The sequence below is a fragment of the Vespula pensylvanica genome, chromosome 16, assembly GCF_014466175.1.
Source record: "Vespula pensylvanica isolate Volc-1 chromosome 16, ASM1446617v1, whole genome shotgun sequence".
NCBI classification, from domain to species: Eukaryota; Metazoa; Arthropoda; class Insecta; order Hymenoptera; family Vespidae; genus Vespula; species Vespula pensylvanica.
This window is the reverse complement of record NC_057700.1, coordinates 349,127-369,339: the sequence shown is the minus strand read 5'-3', so window position 1 is coordinate 369,339 and position 20,213 is coordinate 349,127. Positions and strand designations below refer to the sequence as shown.

General features: G+C 40.7%; 1 protein-coding gene across 1 annotated transcript in view; it reads left to right on the top strand.

Moving 5' to 3' along the window:
- Nucleotides 1–20,213, top strand: part of LOC122634897 (lachesin-like) — a 51,390-nt gene that overhangs the window by 26,916 nt on the left and 4,261 nt on the right. Inside the window, exons 2-5 of the mRNA XM_043824384.1 lie at nt 4,887–5,002; nt 9,773–10,058; nt 13,424–13,585; nt 19,654–19,803. Coding sequence (XP_043680319.1) covers nt 4,887–5,002; nt 9,773–10,058; nt 13,424–13,585; nt 19,654–19,803 — 714 coding nt within the window. The remainder of the gene's footprint in view (nt 1–4,886; nt 5,003–9,772; nt 10,059–13,423; nt 13,586–19,653; nt 19,804–20,213) is intronic.

The following is a 20,213-nucleotide window of genomic DNA, read 5'->3' as shown; positions in this document are numbered from 1 at the left end:
TAAACGAACCTATATATTTCTCTATCTCTGTGCTTGTAATGCGTTCAACATGTTTCGTCGGAGAGAAGCTTTAGAGTCGAAATGCGTTGGACTCAAAGTCGAATATAGTGTAACTTTTAGTACGGAATTCCAAAGGACGTAGTTGGTATCAATCGTGAAACGAAAATCAGTACGCTAGGAACTAAATGTTTAGCATGCCAAGTAATGAGCTATGAGTAATTTCATTCCGGAATGTCTCGTCTATTTTGCCATGTTCGTATGTCATATGGAATACGCATAATCACTTTCGTAGTTATTATCTTCAAAATGAAGACAATAATCTCTGGAATGGTGGTTTAACGATAATGATAATAGCAACCTTATTGTACAGCTTCCCCTACCGGAATCACCGTCATCGCGCAGCAACTCCAGCCAGTAGCTGAAGGGGAAAGAAAAATATCAGTCACTCTCGACACTCTGCAATTTTCTTTTCCTGATTCTTCTACTTTCCACGCCCGTCCATCTTACGGTCTTCTTATATATTATTTCTTATCCTCGTAGGACTGACGTATTAACCATACGTCCTGGCTCCCATCCCCGTGAGAAAAATGGCGCGAACATAGACAATGATATTTCATTTTGAGAGCCGATTCGCTCGTCGGCCTGGATGCCGAAGAAAGAGAAAGAGAGAGAGAGAGAGAGAGAGAGAGAGAGAGAGAGAGAAAGAGCTCGTAAATAATCACTCTAGCAAGCATACTCTCGATGAAACATCATTTCGTCGCAAACGAAAACAGTATTTTACCTTTTCTAATTTTTTATACAAGAAAATCTTTTGACTCCGATCATACGTTGATCATGAAATGATCTTAGAAACATTGAATACAGTTGGTGTATATAGACGATCATTGGAATACGACGTGTTTTCATAATGAAACTCCCACTAATTTTAATGCGAATAGGCACCGAACTAAATACGCATCACCGAGCGCAATGACGTGTGTATATATATATATATATATATATATATATATATATATATATATATATATATACGTGCTGCCATTCATTAAAACGTTCATTTAAAAAAAAGCTGGCTTGTTATCCTGTACGTCCCGCACGACTTGTATGTGGCTGTTTATACGTTTCTCGCGAATTTCACTGAACACGAAAAAAAGAAAAAGAGAAAGAAGAGAAAGACGATGCGTAAGATAAAAAACTCCTCATCCATGATCTCTCTTCTATTATCCCAATAATAACTTTGTCGAGTAAAAACGAACGTTCGCCGTCATTTTTTGTCCTTGTTCGAAGAAGATTTGTAAAATTGTAAAGTGAACGATCGAAGCGAAATACGAAAAATGCAAAAACGAGAGCCAGTCGATTTTTCGTGGTTCAAATAAATAGGGAATTTATTTGTTTCGAGGCAAAAGGGCAAATTGCGTTCGTTCTCGCGCACGCGCGCGTACTCACAATTTATCGAATCCAGATATATTTCGCGCGTTAACAACGCTCAAACGTCAACGGAATACTGTAAACTTGCTAAAAGCGACGTAAATAACTGCGTATGTAAATGGAAGTATGTAATTAAAACGTATAAATCAAGAGAGCGAGAGAGAGAGAGAGAAGCACATGCCAGGCTCAGCAAATATAATGAATAAATAAAATCGTACCTTAATGAAAGACGCAAGTATATACACGAATCCGTTAGGTTTTTAAAAGAAAATATCTTAGAATCGCAAACGGAACGTATACGTTGCTCGACGTTTACTTTTAATCGTAATTGTTAATTTCAAGATTTAATCGGGACAAGCGTACAACTCGTAATTGTTTCTTCATTGTTCAAAGTTATAAAAATAATCGCTTCTGTAATCAAAAATTTGTTTGCTAAAGAATTTATTAATTCATTTTTTAAATTACTTAAATACATTCTCTACGTATATATACATATTATTTTATAACGTTAAATATATTCGAGAGAGTAACGAAATAATAGATTTCTATCCTCTTTGAAATAATTTTCCAAAGTGCTCATCCAACTCACCATTTTTCGTTTCGTAACCATTCATTACTTTACAGATTTTCAGCATCTGCGCCTTGGAATACTTTCTCTCTCTCTCTCTTTCTCTCTGATAGCAACACTACCATAAATCGACGAGACTTGGAAAATTTTTGCACTTGTATGTGCATAACCGTGTACCGATTGATTTTCCCTTCCCATCGCATTTCCTCGCCGACCCCTTTCCTTCTCTTCATCGGGCTCGACCTAGACGCGAGCTCGTTCCAAGCTCGTTTCAAGCTCGTTTCGCATCGCATTTAATCGAAACTCTGATCGGGATATCTGGTGCAAGATACAACGCGGATCGTAGTAAAAAGTTTCGAGGAGTCACGGACGATCCCTAGGAGACCTAAACGTTTATTCTCTCGTAGCTCGTTACAGAACGTGAGAGAAATGTGTAGATGTACATATAAACGTAGAGATGTAGAGGAAAAAAGAAAAGAGATAGAGAGATAGAATCGTAGAATATCAAGAGGAGGAAGATTTTCATCCTGGCAGCAAGTTTCTCAGCACGCTCGCTTATCACTCTCAGAAATACGCAATCTCTGTAATAACAAATTCCCAGGGTCGCGTAGTACTGAGCACTAGGAAGACCAAGCAAAGCCAGCCCTACTCCAACTTGCTCTCCATCATTCGGTCCTGTCACATCGCCCATCCCTGGAATTTGGGTCATCTGCTTGAGGAGAGCACCGGAACACTGTCGGGAGATGGAAAGACGAGGGGTTGGTGGCTCGAATAAGGGCTGAGGCCTGGGAATAGAACGCTCCTAGCTTTTTTTTCTTCCTTCTTCTACTTTCCGTCCTTGTCTCATTTTCTCTCTCTCTTTCTCTATATACATGTACATTATACATACGTACATATATATATATATATATATATATATATATATATATATATATATTTGAAGGCCAGGAATATCGGAGAACTTGCACCGGCAGGTTACACCGTCTGTCTAATCCGGCAGCTCGTTTCATTAGCCCAAGGATTTGTCGGCAAGACGATGAATAAGCGCAGAGCGGAGATCTCGAAAGCGTCCGAGCTGCCCAGTCAATTTTGATATTACTCCTTCTCGAGGATCTGATCTCTGTGTGTTTACGATACGAAAGCTCAGAAAAAAAGCTATGAACCAAGAGTTCATGTCTCTTTTCCTCTCTGCGTCTCTGTCTCTCACTCTGTATCTGTCGATAGGAAAGCCGATACCGCGTTCAAAGTCGATTTCCCGTAAATCGAAGTGCAATTCTTCTAGCGTGTTACGTTCGTGTGTCTAGCGTTCTCCTCCTAGAAATAAACTACGATCGGTTTGCGAGCGTAAAAGCGACTGCTCTTACTAGGAACTCGTTGTTATTTAAATGAGAAGTCATGTTGCTGGTAGTTCCGGTAGTTTGCTCGTTCTATCGCGAACATTTTTTTCCTATGGTCCGAATAAAAAAAAGCATCATGATTTTTCCAATTTATCTCGAAGGAATTTGACGTTAGCTCGAAAGGATCATAAATCGGCTTTCATTTTAATGAGCGAATATCCGTGATGTAGGAAGAATAGAGATTATGATCTATGAGTATGAGCTAAACGCTGAACGTAGCGCATTACGCACACGCTGAGTCGGTAAAGCGTATAATACAGGAGATGATCTATCGCGTCTCGTTGCGATTGGTAATACTGCATAGTGAGTATAACGAGAGCTTATCTATCCCTATTGCCGACATAGTTAACGCGTAGTATATTTGACGATATGTATTTTCATTATCCCCTATATCCAAAAATATCATCCAAATTATATACGATCTTGAGAAATACACGACGTTACAACGTTCGTTATGTGCTTATTAAAATAGCAAGTGGAACGTAAATGTTGAAAAACTTCTTAAGTTGAATTTTCTAAAAAGAGGTTTCTCGTTCGTAGGTACGGCTTGGGAATGAGAGAAGAAGGAAACGAAAACGTAGAGAAAATCTTATTACCTGTGCGTTGTAATTTGAGTTAAATAATTTTATATTTTAACTTATTCGCAAGCGAGCAAATCTAAAAGTTCAAAAGTCCAGGTGAAGTTTGCATTTTTAATACAAACACTTGATATCGTTGAGAGGCAAGTACGATGCGTTTAAATATAACGCGTGCATCGCCAAAAGTCGCTATTACATTAATCCCGCGAGCAGATATATCTTTTATCGTAATTTTATTTCATAAATCCTCATCGCAGATTCAAGCTGCTCTCAAACGTTGAAATAATTATATCTACCTACTTTGTATCGTTTTATCGCCCATATTTAAGATCGTCACGTAGAAGCTTTTGCCTCACGAAGAGATAACGTTAACGTTCGCAAATAATTATTTCATTCTCGTACGTAATGTTTTCTTTCTTTTCTTATCATCCATAGAACGATGTGTTTACATTCCCAGATACTCGAAAGAGGTAAACGTAATTAACACGTAACCACCGTCATTTTCATTATACTTTCTAAAACGTACGATACTCTTAAAATAGTGCGCGCTTAAGCCTTCCGAATCCGGCCATTGAAAATTTACTTTCTAATGTAAACCTAATTATCTCTCGACCTCTAGTATGAATAATTTATTTTCCGATGTTCCCCTTAGCTTTGCGCCGCTATAATTTTCCAAGTAGTGAATAAAATTACAGTTTCATTGGTCTCGGTAATACACGTTAATTACCAACTGTATCCGGCGGAATAATATTTATTTTTTCTGAAAAAATATCCACCTCGGTCTGGCAAAGAAGGTAACGTTTGTTCGATGGTAACGAGAAAAACGTTAATCGTTTATCGATGAGCGTCGAGTTGAAGTAACGCGGACAATAACTATGTTTCATCGAATTTCTTACGACCTTATTTCTGTTTCAGAATCATTAAGCCTAAATATCGGACCGATCATCGTCGCCCCCGTTGGAAATCAAACCGCTGCGGTCGGTCGAGAAGTAGTTTTCTCCTGCAGCGTTCGAAACATCGGAAAGTTCAAGGTAAACGATCTAAATGACGCCGAAGAATCGATTTATCCTATATATCTACGATTCAGCAGAATCCAAATACTCCTTTCGAATCGATAATGTCCCGCCAAATGTAATAGTTCAAAGTAGTTTCGCATAAGGAAAACTCGACCGTTCGTGAGTTTTAATATCTGCCGAAGCGTTCGAAAGTTCATGAAAAGAATTTTGCTCGAGACGTACGCTCCTTCATCTCCTGAAAATATTCACGAAGAGAAAAACAGAGGAAGAGAGAAAGATGATAGATAATAGCGGGGGGGAAGGAATATATGAAGATTACAAATGTCGTGAAAACAATATTTTCTTAGAACATTTCGATCCTCTATCTTTATTTATTTATAATTTAACCTCGATTATTTATAATACATTAATCCTGTAAGATAATTTTTTATTATATTTGACCTATAAAAAGATAATTTTATTCGTTTGACAGAAAAATAAGAAGTCGAAAATTTCATTGATTTGTTTTTTCTGTTAAAGTTCAATTTGAAAAAGATATTTCTGCCTAAGTGAATTAGTATGTATTACGACAAAGTGACAAGTAGATAATTTTATTTGATTATTCCGTCGATATTTGGATATAAATAATTGTGAAACGCGGAGTATATCACCGTTGGTACGAAAATTCATCTTCTCTTCTTGGCAGAAAAATTGAATTGGGGCAAGTGAAAAATCTCGCCGCGAATTCCTTCAACGACCTGTCTATCTTGTCTGTTTCTCTCTCTCTCTCTCTCTCTCTCTCTCTCTTTCTCTCTCCCTTTTCTCTCACTCATTCTCATTCTCTAGCACCACCCGCGTTCTACCACTTAGTCTTCATATCGCGTTTACGTGGCCGCAAGTAGCTCGCTCAAAAGTAAAACGAATCGCGCTGGCTCGCTACGGTTTTAACCCTTTGCGGTTTGACGTTCGCGAGTGTGAATGAACACTTCAAACGTTATATATATATATATATATATATATATATATATATATATTTTATACTTAACAAAGTTTTTTTTTCGGTTTCGAGCGATAGCGCTTGACTCGAATTATTTCCAGTGCGGAGCTATTTTCCGTTGGTGTTTCAACATTATATCTGACGTATTCCGTATTATTTAGTACCAAATGTAACGTGACCGTCGAAGCGAGAAATTGAACTTTCTTTTATTTTCTTAAAACAACGTCGCGCCGTTAACGACGATCCTTTCGATTAAGATCTACTTGTTCCGCGGAAAGGAGGATGCAAAAAAGAGATAAAAAAGTAACAAAGTCGAGGAAGAAAAATAGGATAATCGAGAAAAGCAAAGAAAAGAGAGCAACTATGGATGAGGGCCAAGCGAATTTTAGAAGAGTAGCGGGAAAGAGAGAGAGAGAGAGAGAGAGAGAGAGAGAGAGAGAGAGAGAGAGAGAGAGATCATAGCGACAGATTCCAGGTCGTAAAATATCCGGCTAGATGAAATATTCGGCTCATGGAAAGAAGTTCTCGCTCTCGAGTAAGGAAGCTAGAAGGTAGAAGTAGCAACTATAGCATCGGAGAGGACTGCTTGGGATTAAGATAAGCCAGGGGTACCAGTGAAAGCTTTCGAATAGTTTCCGGAAGCCCCGTTACGATAAAGCCTTCCAACCCGATACGCTCTCTATTTTAAATTCTAATTCCGTCGCGAGCAGCCGCAGGACACAATGAGTAAAGGCGCGTAAAAGCAGGCGCAAGCACGATGCTGCTTCCTGGATCGAAACTATGACCCTCGTAGGTCTGGCAAAAGCCGAGAGCTTTCCTACCCCATTCATCGAGTTTTCGAGCATCGTGACGAGGCGCCTAAGCCGTCACGCGTTTAATACGGAGACGTTTAGCATGCCGATGATAGATCGCCCGCATAAAATAGTACGCTATCCATTGGGAAAATATTTTATTTTCATTTTCCTCGCCATCCAAGAATGTCCCGGTGAGATTGTTTTTATTTTTCATGATAAAAGTTCCTTAAGATTTCGAACAACAGATTGTTTACACTCGCATTATCGCGATCGCGTTAACGTTGATTCCGGAATGCAGAATATTTCACCTTCGACCAGGGAATTCGTAATAGATGCGAAGCCAAAGTCGAGAGCAAAGTCTTGCGTTCTGGTCCCCGCGGCGTTTCTATCCGCATCGATCGCTTCTATCCATAAAGCTAGAGCTTCGAGTTTCCAATTTGATCGAAACTCGGCTAATTCGTGGAATATTATCGAGGTATAAAAAGATTTACCGCCGAGCACTACGGAAATTCGCTAATTGCTAATTGATTTGATTTAAACCGAAGTGATTCATTCAAAATGATGCGCCGATTATGAGCGCGCGCTCGCGTGTGATTATGTCTGTGTGGATTACCCAGCCGGCTTACGTTAATTTCAATCAATTATTGAAATTTTAATTTGTTAGGCGATTCGTGGTACCAGTACCACCTATCTTTTCCCCTTTTTCGGACGGACTCCGTGCAGACTCGTACGTTGTAACGATATACGAATTATTATCGAGAAATTGTAATATTTTTCAATTCACATATACGTATACACCTAGGTTACATTTACATATAGGTACATCTTTTGATATTTATGTTCCTTTCGCGTACTCTTCAGCCGGTGGAAATGCAACGGCGTCAAAGACGAGAGAATTTATCTTGATTTCGTGGCACATCGAGTCATAGCAATCTGACGATCGCGCTATCGTCGAAATGTCTTCCTTCCATGTATCAATATTTTAACAAATGTACGTCTTCTACGGGAGATCCGCGTGTAGTCATCGATCGAAGTACGAAGCTACGAAAGGAGAAAGCTACGTTTCTGTTACGTTGCATTCGAGATAATTTTGTATGGCTTTTTCATATTACACAACTCGGTTATCTCGCTACGCTATTACCTCGTAATGTCGTGCTCCGTTACGATACGTAACGATAACGATATAATAATAGAACTGCGGCATTGTGGTAGAGGAAATGTTATTACCAAGTTTAATATCGTTCGTAGATTCGTGCGAGCTCGTACACTCGAGCAAGAGTTACAAGGAAAATTCGACATCGATGCTTCGACCGTATGTGCCCTTGCTCCTCGCGAATTGATATAGAGATCTGCATAGGAATCGAGTTCTTCGTTTTCTCCACTCTCGAGAGAGCTTAACGTGTTTTATTTCGAGTAATCACCGCGAAGTCGATTAAATAGATCCCATAAACGTTTCGATCGATGTTTCCTTTCGTTCCAAATTATTTCGTTTCGCAACTTTAATCTAAATTCTAGTTCCTACCGGTATCGTGAAATCGCGAAGGGACAATACAGAGTCATTTTCGAGACGAGACGCAAACGGTGCTCCGAAAATCGAGTTTGGCAGATTATTACTGTCCTAGATGTATCACCGTCGGCCAACTTTTACGTTAGCTGAAATAAATGAGATACCCTCATCCTCGTCCTCCTCCTCTACTTGCTTGGCGATCGCGAAGGTAACGATAAAACGTTAATTAAGAGACTGCCGTGATGTTCGTGAAAGCGATGGCGGTTGTCTGTCAGTCTTGGGAAGATTCATACAAAAGTTTGCCAACCGCATTTTACATGAGCTCTACGATTAAAAGGAACAGGGCACGGTGCACGACCGCGAAAAGTATATTCGCGAAAGTAGGTTAACAATTATACGCTACCATTATTTAACGCGATCAAAAATTCCGTATTTATTTGCACGAAAAAATACATTCGGTTGCGACGTTCCGTTCAGGAAATCGTCACGCTTTTCTTTCCTCCTATCAAAAGTACGTAAATACGCGGAACCTATATAGGTTTCAATTATTTAAATCGAGCTGAATGGTAATCGAATTTATCTTAAACGTATTACCGATCTCTAACTTTTCACTTAAGCGAGCTCTCGTATCGTCGAATCGATGACAACACGATTAAATTCTTTCTTTCGATAATCTTTCAATTTGAAAGAACCCGATACGTAGATGACTCGATCGTTTCGAGAAGTGGAGAGAAAAGTGAAGATAATAATAATCGGTCACGATTATTGTTATAGTGCTTCTTTTATTTATTTTTTTCTTTATTCTCATAAACGTGCTCAAGAATACTAGCTGCGAGTTTGCCTTTTTAACTCATTATTTCATTCTTTTGAATATACATTACGCGACTTCACATTAGCCACTTACGGTAACCCACGGATCTCGTACGCACGGGAACATTACAACGTAGCGACTGTACAATGTGTCGTACGAACGTAATACCGTCGCTTAAAATTTCTCATTGTAATATAATATAATACCGGCATACTGCAGTTTACTATTTACCGCAACGCGCGATGCAACGCACCATAGTCCAAAAGGCAAAGCATGGACGCGCGCGCGTACTGCATATACACGCGTATGAAAAAGGGGGGAGGAGAGTGAGAGAGAGAGAGAGAGAGGGAGAGAGAGAGAGAGGAATTCATGAAATGCAATGCATTCTACAACATTTCGACGAGCACGGTATACCACGTAGCGTCACTCTCTATGTACGAAAATGAGAAGAAAATAAATTACGTGTATAACGAAATAGAGACTATCCCGAGGTATACGTTAAAATGAAAGTAGCAGGTGGTTAGCAACAATTTTTCAGCAAATATTGGAATTTATAACATGTAAGGATTGACTTACGCGTTCGACGAACGAAAGGAATAGTTATTTATATCACGATCGAAGAAAGCACGACGAAATTAAGAGATGGAGGAAGAGCTAATTCGTTTCGGAATCAGAGGAACCCGATTGAATTTTACAGGTCGCATGGTTGCGAGCCTCCGACCAGACGGTTCTGACGGTCCACACGAGAACGGTGACGCACAATGCGCGTATCTCGGTCTCCTACGAGACCGGCAGTAATCCCGGCTCCGGTGCTACGTCCGGCGCCTTCGGTGTGACAGGAAGTAGCCAAGCTACGGAGGAAGTCGTCAACGGCACGTGGCGCTTGCACATTCGTCAGTTGAAGGAGTCCGACAGGGATTGCTACATGTGCCAGATCAACACCAGTCCTATGAAATCCGAGTTGGGTTGCGTCGACATACTCGGTGAGATCCTTTCATCCACTATTATTTTCTCTTTCCTTGTTTTTCTTTTTCGTTTTTCCAGTGTATTTTCTTTTTTTTTTTTTCTTTTTTCTATCATCGTAAAATTTTTGTTTGACGATACAGCGCGGATAAAATTTCCATCTCTAGCTTAATGAAAGCAAAAAATAAAACCTACCTACCATACACTACCTGTATATACGTTTCTCTTGTCGGGAAAAGAGGATTTCACTAGTTTTTTTTATCAAATCTGAAAAGCTCGGTCCAAGTTTCTCTTTTGGATACCAATCGATCGTTTCTTTTCCTATTTCCTTAATCCGTAACTTTTTGAACCAGTCGGATTTGGTAAGCGGAGCTTTCTGCGAAGTCGCTCGTCATCCGCGCCTTCTCTCGCTCTTTTAAGTCCTTTACGTTGAGCAAACATTTGCGCTCGCCGACGCGGTATGATCACCGTAAACTCTTTCTGACATTTCGAGCCTTTCACTCACAAAGGACTACTTACTTCTTTATCAAAAAACTCTTCTTTCCTTTTAATATTTTTCTTTGCAATTACGAATCCATGTTGATAAGAAAGTCGCAATTCACGGCTCACCAATCTCGTTACGTATCCAAAGTTACGTGACCGTTTAAATTTGCCCTCCATGAGAGATCTAAATCTCTTTCTCTCTTTCTCTCTCTCTCTCTCTCTCTCTCTCTCTCTTCCTGCCCCTCCCCCTCTCTTTCTCTTTCTCTTTCTTGGCTAATTTATAACCCACGTTCGTACGATCTTTATATAACGTTAAAATAAGTGCTCTAACGATAGAGTAAAGAAACGTTTCCTTCGCGCAACGCGAAAGTGTGAAGAATTTAAGCGATCGCGTGCAAACTTTGCGGTAACTTTAACGCTTACGTATAAACCTTACATGGAGCGAGAAATGGTATGGTAATTCGACGATCAATTTTTCTACCGCGAATATGAGCGTAATTTGTTCGGCAGTGGTATGAAATCGTTAGTCGGCTTTCGCACGGATAATGGCTTACTATTGGCGACGTTGATTTATAGGCGGTTAACTCCTTTTAATGGATATCATTTCTGTTGATTATTGCTCCGTGGAATGAGCCATCGCCGATAGTTGGACAAAGTTTTCTAACAACGACGTAATTGTAAAATTCGTATAATTTCATATCGATGGATAACTCGAACGAATATTGATAGGAATGTCTCGCACTCGAAGTACGTAATCGTCTAAAGTGAAAAAAGTTCGTACACGTATAACGTTTTACTTTTTAAAATATCGAAGGTCATACTTAATACTTATTCATGACCCATAAGTAATAGCTCGAATTCAGGAGAGCGGGACGACGAGTCTATCTCGAATGGAAATAATCTCGTACACGAATAAATATATCGGGATATTAATTTTCCTTCGACTCGGAACGGTTCGTTGAGTCGACTCAAATCGACGCCGGTGACAGAGCAAATCATCGTGAATTTCAGAACGGTCGTCGTTTTCAAGAGAGGGGAAAATAATTTCTTCGTCGAGAGAACGGTGATTTCTCGGCTGAGAATTTAATAAATGCGATCGACAGAATTTCTTCTCTCTTTCTCTCTCTCTCTCTCTCTCTCTCTCTCTCTTTCTCTCTCTCTCTCTCTTTTCATTCCTTTCTATTTCTTTTTTCTTTCCAAGAACGTTGCATTCTAGTAAGACGAGCGCATACGTAGGCCGACTTCTCTCGGTAAATTATTTCCTTTTATTGCCACCTGGGACGAGGAAATATTATATTTTTCTCGGAAGAAACGACGGAGAAATATTTTTCTTACGACGTCCCAACGCCCTATACCTTCCAACGAGAGATTCTACTCTTCACCGAGTTCACATAATCGTTCGTTATGCATGAATATGCGTGAATGAGATGTGCGAGTCGTGCGCTCATCATTTTTCTAACTTCAACATTCTCTAATTTTTCATGATGATTTCTACTAGATTTATAAATATACCGTTATAAAGTTTATTATGAAAAAATTCGACGTAATTGATACGACTTTGAAAGAGAGATAAAAAGCGAATTCGATTCTCTGAGAAAATCGGTTATTGGATGATAATGCGCGAAGCGAACTTACCATTGCAAGTTCCATTAGCTTTTATGACGACGTACACAGATATGATTGAGAATCAGGCGCGAAATAATGCACCTACTTTTCTCAATACCTTATTATCGCGAAAAAGCTGTGTCGCGGAGAAATGACTTCTCTATAAAATATCGTTATGATTAATGGCTCCGCTTTTTTCTACGGCCAATTGATTATCTCTTTTCTTTACGGGAACTTGATCGATCGCTGTCACGACCTCGAGGTTAGGGCCAGTGTAAATTTCCTGAATTTTAAGCTCGATTCTTTTCATTCGCGTGAATCTGCTGGTCGGATGGTGGATGGTAGATGGTGGATGTACTTTTTATTATGCAAAGGAGAAAAAGTAGTATATTACTTTATTTTCTCTTCTTGCATTAACGCAAAAGAACGATGTATATCCACGTTTAGTTGGTCGTTGCGTTAGATCGACGTAATTAGTGCATCGAATTAGAACAGATGAGTATTCATAGTGTGACTTAGCCAAGATGTTTTGCGCTTTCTCGATCTTCTTACATTACGTTAAACCAACGATCATGGTCAACGGTGATAATTATTACGATCTGGGCTCGTCTTAGCCATTAACTCTTGCCTTTCCACTTCATCTTTATCTCCGACGAACCTGAATCGAGTCTAATTATACCAGACTACATATTAACGACTATCTCATTACGAAGTTCCTTCTCGAAAGCCGACGGCTTGTAAGGGTTTACTTTCGCTCTGTCTCTCTCTTTCTCTCTCGTCCTTACCTACTCTCAAAACTTTATTAAAGTACCTCTCATTTTTCCGGCTCGTGGTTTCGCCCCAACAGATAAATAATGAAAAGATATACAAGAACTTTTTGAAGATACTATCATTATGATAGCGATACGGAGAGAGCGTGACGAAGCTATTTCGGAAATAGCCAGCCATCGTTAATTCATTTTTCGCGAACAAAAATCGATCGGACGCTTCCCGGCCCGTAAGTTCGGTTAACGTCCTACATTTTGTGTAATCAATCATCTCGGGCAGTAGACACTGACCCCGCGTGTTCTTCGCGTGGGTAAATTACGGCATGTAACAACGAGAAGAAAACGAAGGAAAAACAGAAACAAAGAGAGAAAGAGAGACAGAGGGAGACGGAGGAAAAAGAAGGAAGGCAAGAAAAAATAAAAGAAAAAGAAGAGGGTCCACGAAAAATATTGCTTTCGCATATAAGCTTTTTGCTCATCCCTCTTTCTCCCTACGAGTTATTAAAAAATAATTCTTCTCTTTATTACAGTTCCACCGGACATAGTATACGGAGGTGAAACCACGGCGGATCTAGCAGTTTCGGAGGGTGACAACGCGACCTTGAGCTGCAGAGCGACCGGCCGACCAACTCCAAGAGTGTCATGGCGACGAGAGGACGGCGACACCATTTTCATAAGGGCCTCTTCTACCGGTATATAATGACACTATAAACCTCGAGAATATTTTCTCGTGACTCAACCGGGCCTTTTTTTCTTTCTCCTTTTTCTCGTCCTTCTTGCTTTTCTTCTTCGTGTCACAAGAGAGTCGCAGAAACGAGGCGAAGGTTTAATTTTGTTTGCCTTGGCTTACCGCCTTACCGCCTTTGCGAAACCGTCTTTTCCTCTCGTGGTCCAGACCATCGTCTTACTTCTCCTTTATTTCTCGTCTCTCGTTCCAACGTTTCTACTCTATTCTTACGTTTATTTCCTTTATTTCGTAACGATCGCATGCTTTCTCTGTGCTCAACGCGTAGATCTCTTCCCTAGCACGAGCACAAAGCGCGACGACGTATTTATTCTCGTTCATATTAAAGCTCTCTCTCTCTCTCTCTCTCTCTCTCTCTCTCTCGCTCTCTCGCTCTCTCTCTCTCGCTCTCTCGTGATTTCTTTCTCCTCTTTTGCACGTCCGTACGCCGTGCTTCTTCGATATCGAATTTTCAATATATTAGGTAGTTGCGCTCTCGCCGATGCGCTTTGTTCGGATATTTAATTTTTATTCGTACGAAGAGGCGATAATCGTTTATTTGGTTTAGAAAAGTTTAACGTGGTCGATAGAGATCGTAGCTCGTGCAGTAATTAACGAAAATACGATAGATATGTACTGTGTAGGAATGCAATAGAATTAATTTAAAAACGATATAACACTCAAATACTTAAAACTTTTCGAGGTTCGAGCTTATTGAATAGCTTTAAAAAAAAGAAATCTCTCGCTTTTTGATTCGATATAACTACATCGGACACGTAATATTTAGTGGATATCAGTCATCAACAATGAACTTGTTATCAGATATTTTATTCATATTCTGAAAGCAGAACATTTTTTTACATCGAACGTAGCTCGCATTAACAAAGACTCGCCTCTTTTCCCCCAGCTATTTTCCATATTTCCTCGATATCGAGACTTTGACGTAAATCGAGTTTCATCGAGAAAGGCAACTCTTTACAGGCGGATATTCGGAGCTGCCTTTATGCTCACGTTCGATAGCCGTTTATTTACAACTATAATACATATTTCTTTGAAAAGTTTTCGCGGCTTCAGGAATGCATCGTGAATGTTTTTAGCAGTCGAGAACCTATTTCGAGGAAGAATATACGTTTTCTCGGTAGTTGCAATGAGAAGCAATAATGTCCCTTGGAATATTCTTCTCAATTTTTTCTATTTTTTCTTGTTCACGTAGAAAAAAAAAGAAAAAAGGAGAGTAATAGAACACCAACGTCCAAGCACCGAGCTTTATTATTATGACATTTTTAACTGTACATGAAAGAAGATTCTGGCTCGCGTAGGCACCGTAAAGAACCGTCCGGGTAGCCAAAATATTAAGCGTCCGTGCAACGATCCAGCCATATTAATAGAGTAATTAGTCGATAGGCCTCGAGAGAACCGATGGGAAGCAGGTGTGTAAGGATTACGCTTTCACGCATCGCATGCATCCCGTACGAGTCTTTTCAGGATCGAGTCAGCGACTTCGAGTTCTATAATCTTTCCCTCTACAGTCGTTGCGGAGAATCCCTTTCATCTAACGCTTGGCTTTACCAAGTATACCGGTTCAATGTCGATAACGTATTCTTCTGTGCGAACATCGTTGCATAAGCATCCATCGATCGAGGCACGGGATCCGTTCGTTTTTCTTCTCCCGATGTTTCTTCTCTCTTTCTTTAATCAGAAAAAAAGAAAACAAAACGCATCCTATCTCAAAGCTCGATCGAGAGTCGTTCGTCGAATATAAAAATTGTTTTCCCGAGCCGATTGACTGTCACCTGTCGAATTATTTTTTCCGCGAGATGCGCCGCCTCCTTTCCGGAACGGCAAAATGGATAGAATAAGAAAGGTGGAAAGAAATGGGGAAAGAAGTAAACAACTGAACAAGGAAAACAAGCTTTTGTGAAGTAATTAAAAATATCAACAAATCTGACCGAGTTTCGTCGTTCCAATACGGTTCGGTCAATACCTCGATAATACTACGGTAACGCTTCGGTAACGCTCGTTAATTATTTTTTTAGCTCGTTCATCGCGATATATTCGTTCGAACGAATTCGAAACAGGCTCGCTCGTTCGCTCGTGCGGCAACAAAGTGTAACGAGGATAAATAAAAGTAGAGGAGGGAGAGAAAAATAAGGAAAGAAAGAAAAAAGAAAAGTACGAAGGAGAGTTTGCGTCTGGAAATATAACGATGCAGCACCAGTCGAGTGGTCACCTTCTTTATTTCTCGACATTTTATTACGTCTCGCTGACCCATCGCGAAAACGTTGCCTTCAACCCGAAAGTACCTGTTTCTTTCTTTCTAACTGCTACGTACATACGTACACCTTCCTTTTTTTCTATCAGACAAATTGGATAATTGGATGATACTTGTTTATACGAAGTGGAGAAATGTGCGCGCTTATTTCTGTATGAGCGTAAGTTCATAGCGACTGAAAAAAAGAGAAAAAGGAAATGGAGAGAGAAGCTAATTAGCGCCGTGAAATGTGGCACGCGGGACGTATGTAAATTAGAAGCGAAAACAGTTTTCTTTCAAGAATAGCTTACATTCGAATAATGGCCTTTCCGAATAATCAAAAACTTTACTCGACGCCTCGTCTCGCTTAGTTAAGAACAGTTTTGAATAATTCAATTGCACTTGAATGTGACACCGTCGGAAAAGTCAACGACGAATGCTCGCTCGTGTCAGTGTATCGCGTAAATTGAAGATACGTGGATCGTCTCGGAGCGATTTGCGTTACGATAAGACGTTTTACGATTTTGATAAGGAATCGGCTTGAGAAGTTTCGCACGAACGATATCTCTTCCATTCTTTCCTTTCTGTATTCTTTTCTTTTTTACCTGTCCGTTTTAAGTAACGGTTAGAGAAAGAAAAGAATTCCTTCGAAATGTTGCAGAATGTGTCGGCTCTTTCGTTGCCCGATCGTTCGTTAAGTAAACGTTTTATTATTGGAACAAAAAATCTAGCGGCGCAAAATTTGTCGTAAGCCAATATTTTTCTTTTCGAAAGAAATGCTAGGAGAAAAAATGTAGCCATTATCGCTTCCATCAACGTAACTCGTAACGATTTATCGTCGTTCATTGAACATTTATATCGCTCGCCATGCTTCGAGTTCTGGACTGCTCGGAAAGGGAGAACGTCTGCGTTGAACAGCCGATATAAACTCCGTACTTGCCGCGATAAACGCAAAACCACGGACGTACGTCGTTTCAACTTTTTATCGCCTCAGGTAGATACTTTGTGCTTCCTGGCAAAACTAGGGGAACTTTCCGAAAATTATCTCGATTCCTTTATATCGTTCTTCCACCTTTGCGTGGGATTCTCGAAGACGAACGATCGTAAATCTTTCGCGAGGAGAGATGGAAAATCCGCTGGAACGAAGCCTATTGCTACGCATTTTCAAGTATTAGAGGAGCGTAATTCGAAAGGAAGGAAAACGTTTCCCGGCGTAGGACGTCGAAGAGCGAGGAAAATTCTTCGTCTTCCATTCCCAAACGCACACGCTCGTTGCGTCTACTCTCATCGTCGTAAGCGCGAAAAGAATTTACAAGAATCGAAGTACCGAGGGAAAAAGAGTGAAAGAGGAACGTCGGAGGAGAATCAACGGTCGGTTATCGACGGGTCTTCTTTGCGCGATGTTCCAGTGCCAAGAAAGGCTCGCGAGTCAGGTAGGTGCAAAGTCGAGAGGCAGAGCATTTTCGAACGTGAGTACACAGATTGGATGTAAGAACAGAGAGGAGTGGGTATAACGAGGAAGGTCGTTGAATCAAGTTCCACTTCTTGAACTCTCTCTTCGAAGACGGTTGGTTGGTGGGCTTACGTGGAAGGAGAATAGAAGGGGGAAGGTGCTGGATGATGTTCAAGCGTGTGGTAGTACGCTGTTCGAAGGAGAAACAGAAGGGAGAGAATCCTCTTGATGGTACTTGTAGCCCAGTGTGTACGAACGTCTACCGCGGCTTCGGGCTGTGTCTTGAAAAGTAGAACTAGCTCGTGTGTTGGTGTGTACGAGCTAAAACGTGTAACAATAAGACGCAAAGAAGAAGGTGCACATACATAGGCGAACGCAACGATAGTTGCTACGAAGATAGTTGCTCGAGTTGGCAAAACTTTGGCCGACGTAGTTTTCCCTTAACCCGTCTTTCTGTCTCTCTCCCTCTCTCTCCCTGTCTCCCCAATCCCTCTCTTTTCTTGCAGCTAAAGTATTTTTCAGTACGGCCTTATCAACGTTTTCCTTTCAAAGGATGAAACCACAGATGGCAAAACCAACGATGCCTCCTTATTCACTCTCCCTCTCTCCCTCGCTTTCTCTCTCTCTCTCTCTCTCTCTCTCTCTCTATCTATCTATCTATCTACTCTGTCTCCCTCTCGCGCCTAAGTTTTGCGCGCGCGCGCGCGAGTAAGCTTCTCCTCTACCCTACACCGTCTTTCTTACGAGCTCGGCAAACTCGTTAGCGCTCGCTCACTTAGCGAACTCGTTAGAGCTGCCTAAGTAGTGAATTAAGCATATATCTTTCTCGTCTCTTCTTCTTTCGCTTCTAGTGTTTGCGCGTTTAGTTTTGCTCCTGGTACTCTGCTTCCTGCTCCTGTTTCTTCGTCTTCGTCTTCGTCTTCGACTTTACTTTTTAGCTTTTCGAAACTTCAGATTTGCTGTATCGAACCAGTTCTGTTAGTTATCGAGGAAGATTCCTTTTCAATACGTTCGCACTCTTTTCTATGTTTCTAAATACGTATGTACGAAAAAAGATTCGAACCGTACAAGAATCATTAGGTTTTACTACGGATAAAAATTTCATCATGGCGTCACACGTTTTTGTTACTCTCGACAGATCGCAACACTTCCTTTTTTCACGCGTAAACGTTTCCGTCTAATTTCGTATGCATTCAGCCTTAATGAGAGCAAAATCGGATAATGATAGCTTGCAAACAGATTGAATTTTTCATCGGTTCAACGAGGTATATCGAAATGGCTACATTTACTGCAATCATTTCCGTATTCGCGTCGATGCGACGTTAAATCGGTGCGAATCGATGCCACGACGCTTTATCGTTATTAATTCCTCTTTTAACGCGCGTTATCGTCGAATTTCGAAAACGCACGAGCGCCGAAGATCAAAGCCGATTTATCGATATTTTTCACCATTTTTTCTACTCGTTCCTTCGTTTCTCGCTAATTGATCAACGCACATAGAGGCACTTAACGCAAAAACGGCATAATCGTGCGATCGCTCACCGATATAGTTACCGCCGTGTACTTTAGTCGCTCAACGCGTTAACGTATTCCGTTTCGCGGCAAACGTATCCGGTCGAGTCTTTTACATTACCGAGAGAACGTTTTTATCTACGTTCCATGGGAAAGTTGGAAGTTGGGCCAATTACAACGAGATGCCTCGAGGCCTTTATCCCGCTTCATCTCGGCGGTCTTTGAAGCTCGTAATATCTTATACCGTAACGAAAAAATATTCAGGACATACGACAGCGAGAGAAGTCGTACGTCATTTTAACTATCTATCTCTCGATGACTCCGGTTATCGTTAAATGAAATCGACGTATGCGCTCGAACGTCCTTGAATTAAATTCTTTATCGATTATGAAGTTTTAATCAAGAGAGAAATAAAAAATGAATCGCGCGTATGCAGCTCGAAGGCTTACGTGACATTAAAATGAAAGGAAAGGAAAAAAAAAGAACAGATCGTCGGAACGTTCCAAGCGATTTCTCTAAATCTATTCGATCTTTCGACTATAGTAACCGAGATACTCCGAGTAGTAACAAGTTACGTGACTAGTCAAATGTATCTCTATCTTATCGGTGATAGAGAGTTCGAAGAGAGTAAGAGAAAAAAGGGGTTACGTTCGATCGATGCAAAGGTAGGAACACGAACGAGGAAGGAAAAGAAGAAGGAAAAAATGGTAAAAGATGAGAATAAGGAGAATAAGTTTTGGAATGGTAGAGAAGGGACTGGTATTAAAGACGAAAGGTAGGAAATACGACGCGACAGTAACGTTTTCTTACGTGCGCGCAGGTGGAAGCACTTTCGAGAAGCACGAGAACTACAACGGTTCCCTCCTGCAATTCCATCGCGTCGAGAGACGACAAATGGGGGTGTATCTCTGCATCGCCAGCAACGACGTGCCGCCGGCCGTTAGCAAGCGAGTGACGCTCGCCGTGAATTGTAAGTTCCCGTTCCTTTCTTCTCTCTGATTTCCGATCGTGACCTCTCTTTTCTACCGCGAACTTTCTACTTACGGATGTATGTACATACAAACCTATGTATGTACTTACCTACGTACGAGAAGAACGAATCGTCCTCCTACAATCGTTGCTTTGTGTTTGGATTGCGTGGGTGTTTCTGTGTATATTTGTGTGTGACGTAACGACCTGGCACTGCGGAGACGACGCGTCGAAAGGTGGAAGACGCTGACCGTCGACTTCGACCAAACTCAATCCCATCCCTTTCCTCCCTCTTACCCTTTATCCTGCGATCTCTTTATCGATCACTTCCAATTCTTTCCTTTTCTTTTCCATCTTTTTTCCTCTAATGCCGCCTTTGAAATTTTCCTCTCTCTCTCTCTCTCTCTCTCT